Below are 18162 nucleotides of genomic sequence, written 5' to 3'. Positions count from 1 at the left end.
GTGCCTATATGATTGCAGGGTAACTTTATGCGCATACGCCATGTTGAACATTATGGAATGCAAGCGGGTGGGGACCTCACTTCGTGTAGTGCTGCGAGTCAGTACAGATAAGAGACAAGAAGTGTGTTAAAATTAAGCTTTTCAATGGCGCCTCCGAGTTTTACCTCACGTACTCAGGCGTATTAAGAAAAACAGTAATTGCAAAAAGTGATATTTCGTCTATGGACGCACGAAACAAACAAACTTCCTGATCAACAACACTAATGTAAAGGCGCAAACTCGATGTATGCATACTTATTGGTTGCTAGAACTTGTTGATTTGTAAACAAGCAAGATCCCCGAGCTTCGCAGCGTCGAGATTCCCGGCACTGGCTCGTCCGCATACCTCGATTGGAACGCTAACAGAAAGGCTCAAGTACAAAAATACAACAAGCATGAGTTAAGACAAGCTAAACGTCTCGGGCTTGTCCAAAGCTTCGAGGTCTGGCCATTTAGGTTAGTTTGGAGACCACAAATGACGCTCTTGGGACCAGAAAACATGAGATAACGGCCGTTAATAGTCCACGCTCTGTGTATAATCTCATGTCGACGTGTCGATCGAAACCGAAACCATGCTACCCTCCTCCCTGGCTGGCCAACTAGTTCCCAGAGTGCAACGCGCGCCGTGTTGCATGTAGGGCTTTATCGTTGGGCTTTATGGAAGTAGTCTATTGTTAAAACAAAGCCAGGGTCACTGAAATATGGTCATTATAGAAAGAATTGAACGATAGATTGCATACATGTAAGTTCAAAGCCTATTATTACAAGAACTATGCAGTATCCAGGTGGAGTCGCGATCCGCTGTAGTTTCGGTTTCGAATATGACTGCGAGTGAATTTCGCAGGCTGCGATTTTTCATTGTCATTTATTTTCATTTATTATGTCTCTCATGGTCCGAAGGTATTACAAGGAGGCTCGGAGGCTCCTTGGTAATGACTCATAAGCAACGTAGAAACAGATTTTAGTGTTGAACAAATTCTTGAAGCATTCGGTTATTCCTAGAACCCACATGTGGACTTCTGCACACTGCATCTTTCAAATCTGCTCGTCCATATATGTTAAAAACTCGCCAAAACTTGCAAGCATTCTTGCACTATCAAAAACTCAAAATAATCTTATACGCGAACAACTGAAGCACACTTGTTAGAGGAAATTTAATTCATAAATCGATTTATTCCACACGAATATACAATATATTTACAGGCACCCTGTCAGCAGCACCTACTTCCAACAGACACAGACATTTGGATCCTTGTCGAGTATGTCGTCCAGCTCCTTGTAGCTGAGCCCTGTTCACACAAGAACACCAAATTAAATTTTGATCGCCACAAAAATACTAAAAAAAAGCTATGCTGCAAGAAACCAAGAAAAGCTAGAGTTAGTTAAAGGGCATCTCCGCCGTAATTTTGATGGTCACCGATTTCTATCAAATTTTCACCATGTATTTGGATGCCCTTCCTGATCATGTGTACAAAATATCTCGGAAAAATATAAATTTTTTTTAGAAGAAAATGAATTTTGAAATTTACATGTACACACCCAAATCACTTGCTGCAGCCCTACTGGCAACACTGAGCAAGAGCGACACACGGAGGCTGCCATGATGGCGCTGACGTTGCCGTGACGTCACATGTTGGTCAGGGTGCTTGCTTTGTAGCTAGTTGGTGCTAGCGACTGTCTGCTTTTTGCTTATGTTATCGGTTTATACAGTTATGTAAGAGCGCGTAATGGCGACTGGAGGAAATTGGTGTTGTGTGTGGAAGCGTCGCTTGAAAACACGGTCTACTAAAACCGTCTATTGTCAGACCCCAAGATATAACAAAAAGTGCCTCCAATTAAAAGGCATAACGTCGATCAGTTTTTCTTGGCGTGCTAGCAACGAAAGCTGCCTTACCATTCCGCTTCGGAAGCGGCATCTGGGTCCACATGGCAGCAGATCACGAATGCAGCCGCCGCTGGCGGTTTTCTCGGAGGCGATGCCGGCGGATCGTATGAGAACGGGTTATCGTCATCGTCCTCAACATCTAGCAGCATATCCTCATCGTTGCTCGATTCAGGCGAGCCTGATGAGTCCATTTTTATCCGCGGCACGAACACAAAACAGTGACCTGCTGCCAGGCTGTCCAGGCTCAAACTGCACACGTGCAAGTGTTCATACCATATCTGACGTCACGTCAAAATGGCGGACCAGTCGAGTGGCAAGTTAGTTTCGGTATCGGTTTCAGCGTATTTTAACGATTAAAAATTATGTAAACAGTTTTTTCATGATTTAACCGGTGCTATAGGCTAAATTTTTAGTACCCTTTCCAAAAATATGTTTTGAAAAAAACGCTCAAATTGACGGCGGAGCTGCCCTTTAATACACGATTCACCATTTCCAGATATCTAATGGCAGCTGAGCCAATTGGCTGAGCTAACCAAGTCAATTGAATATGTTAACAGATCTCCCCGCAATTCAATACAGTACCTAATTTCCTTTACAAATATTGTTTTTGTCACTACCAATGTTTGTTTTTTTTTTTTTATTACTCCTAGTTTTGCAAAATGTATTGACCACTCAACAGTCGTGTATGAATTAAGCTGCGTAGAGAAGCCACACATATTGCAAGGAGCAGCAAATTAAGGAAAATAACATCTGGTAGACGACTTTCTGAATGTCCAAAAACATACGAACACCCATCTTTAGGCTAAGCTAATTCTAATTCTGTCCATAGCTCTAATTTAGTCAAAGGAAAAAACGAGAGCATATACACCAACCAGTCTTTGCACAAATGTCATCATAGCTGTGAGTGCCGTCGCAGTATTTTCCAACCACCTTGCTTTTCGAAGGAGCATTGGAGGACATCTTCAAGTCAATTGGGTACTTGTGAATACGTCGCAAAAGGCCTTTCATGACGCCAAACTGGACCAGTTTTCTAAAACGAGAGCAAAACAGTTCATATTATGCATACATACAGAATATTCTTTACAAGAGAAACATTTCTGCATACAGAACTAAAAACACACTTATAGCTTACAACTTAACTATAAGTATATAATATACAGGGTGTTTTTTTCTAAGGGTGACACTAATTAAAAATAAAAAAAGCCGTGAAAGCTACACTTACATGGTTTGTGCAGGCGAGTTATACGGCCAGGTGGACATAGTATATGGGGCTAATAATACCGATCAGTCAGCTAATTATGTAAAATGTGTAGATTAACTTATTAATTAGTAAAAATGTACATATGGTTCCAATCAGAAACTTGCTGAGCATCATCCAAAACCACTAAATCAATAATTTTTAGAAGTACCCTGAGCGCGTGGAAAGTGTATAGTCGGTTACAAGTCAAGAAGGTAAGAGAAGCTCCACCCACAAGCGTGATGCGCCCGTTTCAAATCTCTCCGCAGTCGAAAGAAGAGTTCACTGGAAACGCTCCTTGTTCCGCTTCAACGGATTCCAACTTGTCTCCGATCCCACTTTTTAAGAAAGCGACCTTTGTATTTAACAGAGAGGGAACCGAGCCCCTGAAAGCAGCCTTTGTATCCATCGGGCGGGAAGCTAATCCCCGAAAGTCGTATTTGTTTCCGTCGGTGGGGGAGAACTCTAATCTCCCTCTCGTGCCTTCCGCAATGCTAAGTAAAAGTCGAAAGATAAAGCAAATATGTACAGAAAGGCAAGCCCTTCCTCGCGCGTTGGCCGCGACGTCACGGAAACGGTGGGACGCTATTGGATACGGAGGTGGCGGAGGGATATCTGATTCCCTTTGAGGGGCATTTGCCGCTACCTTCTTAACCTGTAACTGACTATAGTAGTGCGCTAAAGGTACCACCTCTTGCAGCAGGTACAAGGCTGGGGCTATGGTAAGAGACAGGAAAATTGCGCGGGCACCTTTTCGCACCGCTATAGCCTTGCTCGTGTTGTACGAGTGGTAACTTTAGCGCACTACTGCACTTCTCACGCGCTCAGTCTTTCTAAAAATTACTGATTTAGTGGTTTTAAATGATGCTCAGCAAGTTTCTAATTGGAACCATACGTCTATTTTCACTTTCACTAATTTTAGTTAGTTAGCCGACCGACGTTAGGATTAGCCCCTTATACTATGTCCCCCTGGCTGTATAACTCACCTGCACAAACTGTATAAATGTAGCTTTTACAGATTTAAAAAAAAAAATTAGTGTAGCTTTTAGAAAAAACATTCTATATATATATCTCTTACGTAATCAAGAAACCCATTGTGGTTACGTGATCGCTTCACGCCACGCGACATTGGGCGCACAGATGTTTTAGCGGTACGGCTTTGTTTATTTCTCTCGGCAAATATACAACTCCGCAGCAAGAAATTAATTGGATGGTGTGTCTGGTGTTCCAACACCCTACTCTAGCGCACGCGTTCTTAAGGAGGGTCCCCAGAAAGGTTCCCAAAAGTACCCCGAGGGGTACTTTCAGGAACCTCTTCAACTGTCCTGCCCCTAAGTAAAGTGCTCTTACAGTTAAAGCACTACTTTAGATCTCGATCCATTGATGCATAACTATGTGCCAAACACTCATTTTATTATAAGCATTATTGTTTACAAGGTCAGTAGTCTTCTGCACTGCTTTATTATGCCAATGCAGAGACCTGTAGGGCGAGTTCCTTGGCTTTAAATCAAGGCAGATGAGCATTCCTCGAGAGCGAAAAGTTTGTGAACCCCTGCTCCGGTGCATTGCATCAAGAAACAAATGATTTTTCAGGGTGTCAGAGGCCTTTCGGAGATAATGTCTCCAAGAAACCGGGCCAAAATTGAGTTGGCAACATCACCTCTCGTCGATGCCGAGGCCATGGGGATTTGTGCGCGAACAGATATCACGGACGCTGTTGCTCAGGTGGAAGCTGCAGTACATCTCGAAGACAGAGCGGAACGAAGGCCTTGGCCGACCTGAAAAGGACGTCGACATGTCACTTCGACACCGACAATGCGCCAAGCTCACGCCAATGCCCCCTCGATCAGGAGCACCGATGATCGACACAAAGGCGAGCCCACATCTTCTTCTTTTGCGCCACGGTGGAGTTCCTTGAAGCAGATTGTCCCGTGATTTCAAGATGGCAGTGGCCATGCAACGTCACGTGAGAAGATTTATACCTGAACCGGGTTTCTAAGAACCCAGAAGCTTTCCTGAGTACCCTCATAGGTTCCCAGAGATCCTTCACCAGCCCTCTCACGCAAAGCGTTTTTTACAGTCCAAGCAACATTTTAGCCAACCCCGGCCACCCATTGATGTATAACTACGAGCCAAACATAGGATGTGTGTTATTTCGTATAAGGTCTGTAAGCTTCTGCACTGCTTTCCTGGATCAACGCTTAGATTGGGAGGGGTCTCTTGGCTGCCATTCAAGGCAAACGGGGGTTCCTCGAGATTAAAAAGTTCAAGAACATCCGGCGTTAATCGACATATTAGCACTGTGCTGATGTGAGTGAGAAGTGGGAAACTGTACGCACATACAACTGCAGTCCACCCTAATAGTAAAACAAGCATCGGCAGACGCCACACAAACCCCAAAAAATGTCTCGCTAACCTTGCCTGGCAACATAAGCGATGCACTCTTTCTGGAGGGCAATGTCGGACGCCAGACTGCGGATTTCGGGCGTCGTCGTGTACACGGCGGAGTACAGGAACAGCGGGATCAGCTGGACTATACCATAGTACCTGGAGAACCCGCGGGAAGGTGAAGGACGACTTAAAACGAGCAGACGAAAGCCAACTTTGAAAGAAACGAGGCGACGGGACTCACAGCATGTTCCGAATGCACTCCTTGACGAGGCTCACCTCCACATCGGCCTCGATGGCAATCTTAGCGACATGCCTGAAGCCATCAATGTAAGGCAGGATCTGCAAGAGGCCACCTCTGACGCTTCTACCAGGTTCGCAAGAAACCCCCGAAACAGGGTGGGGTATAGTCACGTCTCATTTTAATGTGGATCCTGTTAATGTGGATACCCTGCTATTTTGCAATTGACCTTGACCTTCGTTTGTTAATTATGAACTCACATTTTGAACAATTTTTCTGGAGAACGGAGGTGTCCACATTAACGAGATGAGACTACCAGATGAGCATTGAAGCACTTTGGGTGCAGAATTTCACCTTAAAAGTGCAGTCGTGCAGTTCTTCTTCCTTCACATTTTTATGGCCTCTACATGGTCTACCAACTTTGAGAGGTCTAGAAATCCACGAATCATTTGCACAAGCATACCGCTTGTATACAAGGTGAACAACTAAAGGGGCACCACGAGCAAAGTTTGAGGTTGACTATTTATGGCGATAAGTCAATCTACGGGCTCTAAGCATCCGTAAAAACCCGAAATTACCGATTTTCCTATTAAAATTTAATCAAAGATCCTGACAGGCCCCTCTTTCTGTGCATTGGAGCAGACGCTAGGGGGTGCCACTGGATGGTGTTTTCAAACAATTGCTGTATTACGTCTACTACACATACAAGATTTGACGTTTGCCTCGGAGTATAATGCACAACGCACCTAAGAAGATGAGTAATGATAATATATTGAATCTCTATGCAATTAACTATTTTCATTGGTAAAATTTTATGAAGGTGGTGGGGACCCAAGGATGCCCCTCCCCCTTCCCCAAGAGAAATTAGTGCCCGTGCATTTCTATTGCTGCAAACTTACTAGAACTTGCCATCTAGAACTGGACATTTTTACTGACTAAAACCCGACAAACAATATGCCATCAAAAACAAGCTCCTACAAAAAGCACTTCAGTGGCCCTTTAAAGGGCAACTCCGCTTCTTTTCCAGTAGTGCAAAACTATACAGTTATCTTTGTTATCATCTACAAAACCCCCATGGCAAATATTACGACGGAATTCCGCCTAGAAGTTCATTAAAATCGCTGTCAAAGTTTGACAAGCACGAATCCGCTGGTTTTGGATGAGACGTGCGGGCCAGACAACACTGCCCGGCTGCATTTCCGCTTCCTCCAAATTCCTTCTCCCGGCACGTCCGCGACGTCATCAAACATGTACAGCTTCTTTTTTTTTTTTTTCAATTTTGTTTTCTTTCCCGGGGAGAGCACGGGTGGCGCCAGCGCCGTGAAAGACGTGAGTGACGTGCTCGGCCGGCCCGGCGCTCGACTATTGATACTACTGATAAGCCGATCGCCTCGTTGAGCGCGGCTTGTGTTACATCGCATACGTTTGAACACCAAGTAAAAGGAGGAGAGGGAAGCTGCTTTTGTAAGAATTTTCAGTGACAGGTTAATCTTCTATAATCTTCTGGGAGGAGAATAGTGACGCCTGTGCTAATCCAGGAGGCACAAAGGAGGGTCCTGATAAGGGCAGAGCTCCTTCTTCCCTTGTATATCACGTGGGTGTACATGCTTAGTGATGCCGAATATACAATGTTGTCCGGCTTTGCCACCGTTTCGGTCTCGGTTTGTGATCATGGCTACAGTAAAATTACACGAAAAATATTTTATTTTTCGCGAAACAAAGGATCGGGGATTGTTTTTGAGTGCTTCAAAAAGCAAGATCGGCCACTATCTCAAAATTTTTGAAATTAAGCGGAGTTGCCCTTTAAAGTTGTATCTCTTTTTCGCACCAGAAACTGAAGCGAAAGATTTGTTGTTATCTCTTCTCTCAGTGAGAGGGCAGGAAAGAGAACAAGATTTTAGTTCCATGTTTCATATAGAAGTGGAACGCTTATACAAAGAATTTGTGGATTTTAAGTGAAGTAGGATATTTTCGCGAAATAAAAAGGCGACGCCAGGAATTATAAAACCAGAAATACATGTTATACTGTATCAAGTTTGAATAAATAACTTCCTCACTACATTGCACTAGCTGGCCAGATAGCTGGCCAAACACATGTAGCAGAAGGTATGTCAAGCAGCAGTGTCCTGGAGGGTGCCTATCCTATGTCTTAGAATACGTTGCAAGTCCATCACGTACGGCATGCTCAACCTCAAACTCTCGATAGGGCAAATGGGCCACACGTTAAGTCACACTCCATTACATATGCTGCGCACTTTTGGAAGCGCTCCTCCATACGCGTTAAGGCTTGTTCAAACACTTGCATTTGACCCCGACTGACTTCGACACGACCGGTATTTAAGCCTCTCGCGACGCCTTCTGACCGGCTGCGCTGCTGCGGAGATGATCGTAAGCCATTGCGAAAGGCTTAAAAGCAGGATTTTGCCCTCTTGGGTCCTAAGGAGTCACGAGTGTCTGGACGGGCCCTTACACCCAATCATTTGTGACCAAAGTCATCGACAGATTAAGAAACGCAGGGTATGGCTGATCAAATTGACACCCCTTGCTTTGCAAGTGGTTTCTTGGCGTTCTGATCAGGTAACTCTGCATTGTCATTGGCTGCGAAGCGACAATGAGATGCTTGGGGCTCGCCGTGCCCTGCGTTTCTTAAACTGTCCGCGACCGTGGCAGCCACTAGTCGACAAAGGTGGTCTCCCACTCTAAATTTTTTACCCTGGCAAGTACCTTGGTGAAAAGCTGTAACGTGCAAGATGACAAGAAACTGACTTATGTTGGTCCGCCCAATCAAGCTAAATGAAGTTAAAACTCACAACGGCCTACCATATGCTCGAAGCATGTTAAAGGGATGGTGAACTGTAATATGGATTTCAAAAAAACTATGCTGGAGATGTAGGCGGGACGCTACCATCCCTACAACACTGCTAGTAAGGCGACATCTCAAATGGACGGCCGTATTTTTGGAAAAAAAAGTCGAGATTGAACCAGGCCGATGAGGCGCGTGACGTCATGATACCTAGTTTCCTCCTCTCTTCGCTTCGCTCCTTCAAGGCCGCGGGGCGGAGAAGACGCGAGGCCGTTCCCTCTCCTTCTCGGAGAAACATGACGTCAACATTCCTGCCAATTGCGCCTCTTTTTTTTTTTAAATACGGTCATCCGTTCGAGATATCACTGTATGAGTGATGTTTTGGTGTTTGTAGCATCCCGTTGCATGCTTTTGCGGCATGTTTTGGGGAATCCGGATTTCGGTTCAGCATCCCTTTAAGCCTGATCTACCTCGAGTCAGATAAAGTAAAATAGGCATCAGTAGCCACTGCTACACCTCTGCCAAATGAGATCATGAAATAAAGACAGTGGGCAGAAAATTGCTTCCCGTCTGCCTCATTCCCTACAGCACTTGATACTAACACTACGACATTACTAAACACGTGGCACACATACACTTCCGGAAACATAAGATTAAGACGACTGGCTTCGCAACACATATTTGAAGGATTGTCATGGAACTGTTGTTTGGGATATCTAGTAGCTAAACTCCTTTCCTTTGTTTCTTTCTCTCTGCTCTTTTAGTCTTTTTCTCTAGAATCTACGGATTTGGGTTTGAGCATTGTCACTGGTTTAAAGAGGTTAAATCTGTCCCACCCTCGTACGTTTACTTTGCATTTGGAAGAAGGAAAGTGTCTCCTTTCCGTCCAGAACCATCTTGTTTACATTTGTGTCGTTTTTAGTTTCACGGCGACGAAGGAACAACCTTAAATCGACAAGATGAGCAGCGATGCGTCTGCGGGAAGGTCCGAGGCAGAGAAGGAGGTCATTTCCATTTCTTGTTATGTAGCGAGTCTCGCACATAACCCCACATTCAGAGCCATGACAAAAGGCACAGAACACGACCCAGTGCGACAAAAGTTGTTGGGCATGCGGGAACGAGAACAGAGAAAGCGGCATGCAAGCGTCGGTCTCCCCTTACCTGCATCGCCGTGATATCCCACTGGTGGTTTTTAACCAGACAGAACAAAAAAAAGAGGCACAATTCAGCATTACAAAGAGCAGCCCTTCACACGCACACACTCGCGGTCACAAGACCAGACACCAAGCACCCGACAAACAGTGGCGCCCAGAGCACGTATCCGAGTGGTACGTTTAGCATCCTATGCAGAGCGCAAATTCAGCCACTTCTTTCGCCGCGGTTGAGGCGACATCGGAATGCCGAGCTCCGACCAGACGAACTCGCGCTCCGCATTCCGCCCAGGCGTCAAAAGTGGTCTCGAAGTGGCGACATACGACGTCGTGAGAGCCGACCTGTCGTGCTGTCGGACGTCCTGATCCTGGCAACGTGGAAATTTCACAAAAAAAAAAAAAAAAAAAGCGAAAAAATGTGAGCGTCACCTAAGCTCCGCAGACTGTCGGAGCCTATGTGACGCTGCCGAGATGGCACGTCACACCAATGGCGCCCGAATTGCGCTACAAATTTAAGACGCTGATGGGTGGAAATCGAAAGACCACTTCTGCACCAGTCGGTGATGCGTTACGGGCACCATATAGAGAAGAGACGTCCCCGCCCAGCACAAGAAGCACACCCCGTGACAAAGTGGAAGGCACTCCAGCTTCATTGGCAGCAGACGGCACTCTCTGCGAGATATGACGAAGCCGGCGTTTAGAAGAGGAGCGTTCCTGCTCTCCTACAGTCGTCGACAGCCGAAACGGCGTGGCCTACGACATCCAGGCTTCTCGCTTTGCGACAGGTTCTTTGGCACTCTTGTCGGCCAAAGGCACGATCTCGCTGGCCGAGAAGGGATAATCAGATGCTCAGAACTGGCCACACCGTGCATTTCTTTATCCATCGGCGACTGGAGCCGTATTCATTAACAACTCTCACGTGCACGCAGTTGAGGATACCTATCGGCTGCTGTTTCTACATTGAGGTGAAGAACGTACACACGGCGAATCCTGCAGAGCCCGCTAATTTTACATTTGGCCACTACGTTCCCAAACAACAATGCTTCAAACCAGCAGTCTACTAAGTGATAACCTTTAAAATTACCTAGTAAAGCTTTTAGTGAGCCCATCTCAGTTTTTCTGATGTGATCCAATAATTGGCAAACTAAACATTGATAATGACAGATTCTTTTCTACTAGCAAAAGTGATCCGTTGAAAAACTTTTCTGGATGTCTTGAATTTACAGACACCTTGTTTATCTTTCACTGACGAAGCGAATGACAAAAGAAATCCCTGTAACTGCAAATATAGATGGATTCCAACAGCCTCTGAGCTAGGAAAGGAGTTGTATCTGGCTCTGTATCATTGTTTGACATGTTTTGACATGTTTGTTTTTTGTAAATGGTATTAAGCCAGCGTTTATCTACTAAAAATGCAGTTGCAAGTGCACCTTGTGTTGTCGTCTTTACTCTCTCCCCACCTTTCAGCACTTCCAGTTTGTATTGCTCAGTTCATAGTCAAATATAACGTGAGGAAACTACACACTAATATGTGTGATTAACGGGAGTTTATATGTGTCCCAATAGTGGTCTCGCATTATTCTTTGAACATATATAGGAAAAAGCTCTTCCACAGATTCTGAACAGCAGCAATTATAATAGTTTTATAACTGCACCGATAGCAACTCGGAGGCTTTTCGACAGTAAACTAATTGCAAGTGCTCCCAGTTGCTATACAGCAACATTTACCGGAAAAATTTATGTCACGTGACTAATCTACCAATCCAATTTCCTCGCTAAATTTAGCGGAAAAATTGATGTCACGCAACCCAATGTCACGGGACCTATAAATTCAGGTTCCTTGCTAAATCTAGCAGAAAAATTGATATCACGCGACATATGCACCAATTTGGTTTACCCGCTAAATATGGTGGGAAAACACATCACGACCTTAAAATCATTTATTCATCAAAAATGTATCGACGCTAAATCGATGCGTCATTTCAACATCAGATCACCGCATGACGCACGATCAGCACAATGTGACTCGATCGTCATCGTCATATCTTTGAATATACAGCACAGCTGCTGCTATCTAAACGCATCAAGTCATGTGATCGTCGCACTCTCTTTTTACTCAAATGAACTGGACGCAAGATAATTTTACTGTACATTTTCAATTTTTTCTGGAAACAAGCATACAGCAGCACACCACACTATAATACACCTATCGGGTCTATGTATACAGAGGTAGCAAGGCAGGCCACTGGCTGCACTGCAGAAAGGCTATAGGACGACGCAAGCATTACTTGCTGTGTGGTGAGGTCCCACTGGGACGGAGTGCATGCTGGCCTGCTGGCCGTAAAGATGGGGACGTCGTGGTCAGACACCTCACAGGGGGCCTCGTGGACAGTCGTCACCTTGAGGTATATTGTTGTCGAGTCATCTGCAACGGAATAAGTAAGAATATCAACTTTTAACACTGTTGTGCACCTACATTTTCTTTCTAGAGAGGAGGGATCAAACAAACAGCGAAATCGCTCGTTAAAAAATACCGCAATTGAACGTCAGTAAATATCAAATTTCGACGTCTGCCATCAATATTATTTATAATTACAATGTAATTCGTAATTATAATTACAAATGAGATCAGTTCATGGATGAATAAATGATTTGCTAGATCTTTTTGACATCCCAAGTTAAAGTAGTGGTCTCGTTATGCAATACGAAAATTGTCATCACTTTCTCAAGCAATCAAGTAAACATTACGCCACCCTTGTAGAGAGGAAAATAAAAAAGCATGAATTCTAACATTTGGCGGGGGAAAACACAACAGTTCACAAAACTCAAATTGACAAAAAGAAGATGAAAAAAAGACAAAAATAATCCCTGGAGAAGGGGAACAAGAGGAAAAAGGACAAACATAATCTCTTTGGAGATTTATGTTTGACCTTTGTCCCTCCTGTTCCCCTTCACCAGGGATTATTTTCGTCATTCTTGTCCAGCTCGCTTGCACCTTTGCATTGAATTGCATTATAATGAAAAAAAGCCTTTTCTACTTTTCAGAATATAGGGCTAGGCAGAAACTTACTTATGGGAATGGAACAACTTCGCTTGATGTTGAGATCGTGCAATATCTCCGACATGATCTTAGGCAGCTGCCGCTTTTTGGACTCATCGAGGATGAAATTTGTTTCTTGCTAAAAATAGATAAGGACATTGCATCACAGTTAATCCATCAAGACATTCGTGTCAGCCATTAGGCAAAGTTTAAATGTTCCACTGATGAAACCCGCCCACTTTACCATGCAGAAAAGCAAAACTTAGCTTGCCTCCAACGTGATAAGGTAGTTTGCCAGCTTCCGAACAATGGGCTCATACTGAATGGTCCGCATTTTGGCATCACAAACAAAGCACAGGTTAAACATGAGTCTGTTGCGGTCGTACTGGGCGCTGTCAATACCCACGGGGTAGCCAATGACCTTCATCTCACACATGTTCCTGCATGAAGCAAAGCAGTCTGTTCAAATAAAAACATTTCTTTGCTCTTCTGCGAGCCAACGCGAATCTACCGAGATTCACCAGACCCTGAGGAACTCGCCATAAGAGAAACCTGCCATAACTGAAACCCGGGAAAACCAGGATGCAGCATTTTAGTTTATTCATTCCTGTAAACTGCTTGGTTGCACTCCACCTACCTGGATTCACACCACTGTTTGTGTGCAGCCTTTAACCGTTGAATATTAAATTATACCAATCGAGAGAGATGATATAGGTCAGCATTACACCGTTGAAAACGTTTAGTTTCCTCTTTTTTATTTTTTTTTAATACGGAAGATTGAAATGCAATGAACCACCGTTCAGTTCGCCTTCCCAACTCAACAAAAGCTTCATAAACTCGCGAGTAAGTGCGAGGGCGCTTACACAGTCATCAGTTTATGCTGAAGCTCTGGCTTGGGAATGAGGTAGACGCTGATTGAACTGAACGTTTCCTCGCTGATGTAGTTGACGGGAACCTGCAATAATAGTGTCATCTGTTCATAAGTACCGCATGAAAAAGGAACCGCGATTACGGCCAAACACTGGCACAGTTCAAATCGAAACTAGCACACAAGTTCAGAACCTGTGAGACCTTGTGATCTTACCTAGCAGCTGTCATCAACTGGTCGATCTGGCTGTCGTTACCTTTTCGCTTACCTGATATGTGATTTTGGGACCAGCAGTGGGGTGAAATTCGCAGAAAAATATGCATTTTATGAGGCTATCTCGTACCGCAGCCACACTGGCTTGCGCCATTTTTTTGTGGTGTTCGATCAATCAGGCCTGCCGAACGTTCAGTTGTTCCACGCCTCCAAGCGACCCTGGCGACTCCGTCAACTCTGTTATGTCACGTGACACTTTGGATCTGATGACTGGATTGACTGGATGCGGGAAAATTTTCGAACACCCAGAGCGCCCATATTTGACGCGTGCACTGATCTCTCAATCAGTGGACGCGTGTACAAACGTGGTACAAAGTACAGGGTGTCCCAAAAGAAAATTTACACGGTCTTTTTTACCGCGAAAATAAACTAGGCATCGCCGAACGCTCATTCTCTGCCCAAAGGTAGAGCTAGAGGTCACAATCATATGCCAAAGTTTCAGCCCGATCCGATAACTTAATCAAAAGTTATAAGTGATTTTCTGAAAATTTCAATGGGAAATTTTCTTTTTTTTTCACGTGCGTGTGCGATAATGGGCCCCAGGTTGGGACTGCAAGCCTTCGTGGTATGGGCATCACTGCCTTTTGCGACCCTGTGCGCCTGGATAAACCCCTCCAAAGTATGAATCAAGTATTAATATTATTATTATTATCAGCGTCAGTATTTGAAGCCTTCGACAGTGGTGTACCAACTTGTTCTTGAGTGGGGGGGCGAAACAGACTTCCCCTCCCCCGCCCGCCCCCCTTCTCTTTCCTTCCCTCCCCCCCAGGGCCGGGGGCGGTGTTGGTGCTCTTGGTATCCCTTGTGCGCTGCCGGCTAGTGTTTACCCTGCCCACTGGCGGCTGTTTCGGGGGGGGGGGGGGGGGGGGCAAGCGCTCCCCTTGCTTCCCTGGTTGGTACGCCTAAAGCCCCTCGATGTGTTTGCGCTCGTCTTGCAAGTAGCGTCAAATGCGCAAGTGCACGAGGCCCATGTCTCGAGTGGCCCTTGGAAGCAAATGGCGGCGCAGCACTGAAATGAGCGGGCCTTGGAAGCGAATGGCGGCGGAGCACCTGCTCATGGCACGTGTCTCGAGCGCTTCCACAACAATGGTTGGCGGTACTTGTAAAAAACGCTTTTATCAAGGGGCTTTAGGTACGCCCATGGCCTTCGAAACGGTCGAGCTCTTCACACTCTTCATGAGCTTGCAGAGGCTACGAAGACAGCGACTAGTATCTACAATGAACAATAAACTCGTCATCATAGGCCAGGTCATACGTTGGTGTTGCTCAACTCTGTGGCACCTTAGAAGTGAATAGTGTACATGCACAACTGGTGATCAGCGCTCAAGGTGCGCGTGCTCACGTCACCCTGAGCGCCGGCTTTGCCTATGATGCCCACAGAAAGTTATGTATTGGACTTCGCTGAATGGTCACCGGTATCCGGACAAAATAGTAACATGCTATGCAAAATACTTTTAGATGTTACAAGACGTTTGTTTTCAAATTTACTTACTTCAAAGGTTGGGGCAAGCATGAGATCTTATATATACCATAATGTATAGTTATGTGTAATATATATAACCACTGCATTCGAATAAAGAATTTTTTAAACACGTTGACTGGCCTCACAGTTGGAGCCATATCATACAGAACCATTTTGTCTGGGGCAAGGTAACGCATAGTTAGCTACCAAGAAACCAAGCTGATGCAGTACCAGATCTGGAAGAAATATGTAAAGCAGTTTCAATCCAGACATGGAGTCATTGTGAAACATTTTAAGTGCTCATACAAGGCGACGGTAACCATAAAACACCACACTGTGAAACTCCATTCAAGCCGACAGCACGGTGGGAGGTACGTGTCAGCTAGACCGGTCGACCGCCTCCCTTTCATCACTTGATCCTCCCTCTTTCTAACTGGCACGGGAAAAAACTCGACGTACGACGCATCCGACAGGCACGCAGCTTCCATCCAACTGTCTGCATAGGCATTTCTTGGGGGCTGCTCACATTAATGCAAGGGAACACCTGTACCCAAACTGAACATTCATATGGGCACATGTTCTGTTTAAATTTCTTCTCTCGCTGCAATGCTGCTTCAGCTAAGGTAGAGCAAATTAATGCGGAACTTGTACAAAATAATTTATACATGCACATAATTTAATATAAAATGCCAAAAGCAATTCGGCTCAGCTGAGCCACAAGATACATGTCCGACGTGCCACGTGCAAGCCTTTAGGAAAAGCTGTCGCTGCCAAAATGCACCTAGTCCAGCTCCACATCGAACTGCTGCGGGTGGCTCTCTTGTTCTTTCCCGTCTTGGAGCTGACCTTTTGACAACTGTAGCTCTCTCAGGACTCTTTTTGCCCTGGACGGCACCCTCCCCCCAGCTCTCTTTGGCACAGAAGTGGGACGACAACTCTTCTTGTCTTCGGCTTCCACCGCCTTCTTCAGGCCGTGGAAGACTTTCCCCGACACAATGAAACCTGGGGACGGCGTGGCGCTCGAGCAAGGACTGTGGCGATTAGGGCTGCCAAAGGTGGGACCCAGGGGTGGCGTGGGTCCAGCTGCCCACATTGCATCGTCCTGTTCTTCGTCACTCCCTGCAAGGAGCAATGCAGGCGGCATGACCCAGTCTTTTGTCGGAACAGGGGACCGAAACATGTCGCTCGACACTGTGGCCTTGTTTGCTTTCTGCGTCAGCATTCGTTGTTTCAGAGTCCCTTTCCTTGCAGCGGTTGCTACGGCCAGAGTGTTATTGCCCTCAGCGACAGTTGCAATCGCCTCGTCCACTTTCTGAACCTGCGTTCGTCGTTTCAGAGTCCCTTTCCTTGCAGCGGTTGCTACGGCTAGAGTGGCGTTGCCCTTGGCGACAGTGGCAATTGCCTTGTCCACTTTCTGGGCCTGCATTCGTCGTTTCAGAGTCCTTTTCTTTACAGAGGTTTCTACGGCCAGAATGGCATCGCCCTCAGCAACAGCTGCAATCGCCTTATCTACTTTCTGGACCTGCTTTCTGGACCTCCTTTTTCTTGCAACGGTTGCAACGGACAGAGTGGCATTATCCTCAGGGGCTACGGAGAGTGTCTTGTCTGCTTTGTGAACCTGCGTTTGTCGTTTTACAGTTCCTTTTCTTGCAGTGATGTTCACAGGCAGAGTGACGTCCTCTTTCTGCGGGTTGGCATTTCGCCATTGTCTCCCACTTTTCGGTCTGGGCCCTTCTTTTTTCTCGTCTCCTGTTGCAACTTCAGTTCTGGCGTTTTTCTTGCACGGTCGCTTAGGTTGGTCACGACGACCTTCTACGTGATAAGTTTCTTTTACGGTTTTACATGCCTGCTCGGCCATCACAGTTCTTGCAGAGGCTCTAGCACCTGGCCCCTCTGCCTTCTTGGAACTTGCCTTCTTTGTCACACCCCAGCTGTTTTCGGCGTCTGCGTCGTCGTTACAGTACTGGTCGGTTGCGGAAGGCTGAAATTTCTGAACTTCCGACGTCCAACCTGCGATGACCTGGGCCCAATTCTCGGGGACGCCCTCCTTGAAGGTGTCTAGGATCCTACTGGGAAGTCCGTGTTTTGCGCCGCTGACGTAATCAAATTCTCCAACCAACTCGTACACCCGGCCGTCGACGCACTGGATGTGAGTGTCGTCGATACGTTGCTGAACGTTCGCGGTCACGAAGCACTTGCCGTTCCAAGTGCGTGCCTCGACTTGCATGGTAGACTCCCCGGAGGGCTTGACGCCCCAACCCATGCAGCGTATTTCTTTATGTTCCATTTTAAAGAGGATGAAAAACCGCGGCGACGTAGAGACCAGAGGGTGTTTCTGCAACTAAAACTTACGAGCACCACCACCACCCACACCCCCACACCGTGGGTGTAACCGGTGTAACAAACTGTGGGTGTAACCGTGTAACGGTGTAACCGTACAACCAGTACAACGGCAACACCCGCTCAAAATTCAACCAGGTTGAATTGTTTGTTTTGCCCTCTTTAGTTTCGAACGGCAAAACAAAACCGATTCCTGCTCAAAGAAAATTAATTAACCAAATGTTTATTTGTTTTATTATTGCTATAAAATTTATTTTACTGATTTTATCAAACCAAGAACGTTGGACTTGCTTTGGACCACTGCTTTGGACCACCTTGTTTCGGTCAACGCTGGTTTCGGTTTCGTCGACGACGGTCGACGACACTGGTCGACGGGTTATGTCACGTGACAACAAAGTGTACGACGCGTACGACGTGACAACAAAGTGTACCCTA

General features: G+C 45.8%; 2 protein-coding genes across 3 annotated transcripts; both read right to left on the bottom strand.

Annotated features, from left to right (window-relative positions):
• Positions 1-1192: 1192 nt before the first annotated feature.
• Positions 1193-14036, bottom strand: LOC8033293 (GATOR complex protein NPRL2). Of its 2 annotated transcripts, XM_029988732.3 has the most exons (11): positions 13921-14036; positions 13648-13739; positions 13056-13224; positions 12815-12923; positions 12033-12169; positions 9755-9775; positions 5794-5891; positions 5578-5708; positions 4822-4939; positions 2797-2954; positions 1193-1328 (listed from the first exon to the last, which is right to left on the bottom strand). In XM_029988732.3, exons 1-11 carry the CDS (start codon positions 14017-14019, stop codon positions 1261-1263), a joined length of 1200 nt encoding a protein of 399 aa, XP_029844592.1. In that variant the 5' UTR covers positions 14020-14036; the 3' UTR covers positions 1193-1260. The 2 variants fall into 2 exon arrangements, with proteins under 2 accessions (XP_029844592.1, XP_029844599.1); XM_029988739.3 differs by lacking the exon at positions 9755-9775.
• Positions 14037-15383: 1347 nt separating this feature from the next.
• On the bottom strand, positions 15384-17871 carry LOC115327726. The gene has a single exon (XM_029988758.3). The coding sequence runs from the start codon at positions 17672-17674 to the stop codon at positions 16169-16171; it is 1506 nt and encodes a 501-aa protein (XP_029844618.2). The 5' UTR covers positions 17675-17871; the 3' UTR covers positions 15384-16168.
• Between the last annotated feature and the right edge of the window lie 291 nt (positions 17872-18162).

The sequence above is a fragment of the Ixodes scapularis genome, unplaced genomic scaffold, assembly GCF_016920785.2.
Source record: "Ixodes scapularis isolate PalLabHiFi unplaced genomic scaffold, ASM1692078v2 PGA_scaffold10__122_contigs__length_95168666, whole genome shotgun sequence".
In the NCBI taxonomy this organism is placed as follows: Eukaryota; Metazoa; Arthropoda; class Arachnida; order Ixodida; family Ixodidae; genus Ixodes; species Ixodes scapularis.
Note: the sequence above shows the minus strand (reverse complement) of the source record. Positions and strands in the feature narration are given on the sequence as shown.

Bases quoted from the DNA above. Each gene is read 5' to 3' on its own strand.
- LOC115327726 (XM_029988758.3), bottom strand. From the start codon at position 17,674: ATGGAACATAAAGAAATACGCTGCATGGGTTGGGGCGTCAAGCCCTCC.
- LOC8033293 (XM_029988732.3), bottom strand. From the start codon at position 14,019: ATGGCGCAAGCCAGTGTGGCTGCGGTACGAGATAGCCTCATAAAATGC. The intron at 12,170-12,814 runs GTAAGTTTCTGC...ATTCCGTTGCAG, and splicing joins AAGTTGTTCCATTCCCATAA to ATGACTCGACAACAATATAC. The intron at 5,892-9,754 runs GTAAGGGGAGAC...GGCCTCTTGCAG, and splicing joins GGGATATCACGGCGATGCAG to ATCCTGCCTTACATTGATGG.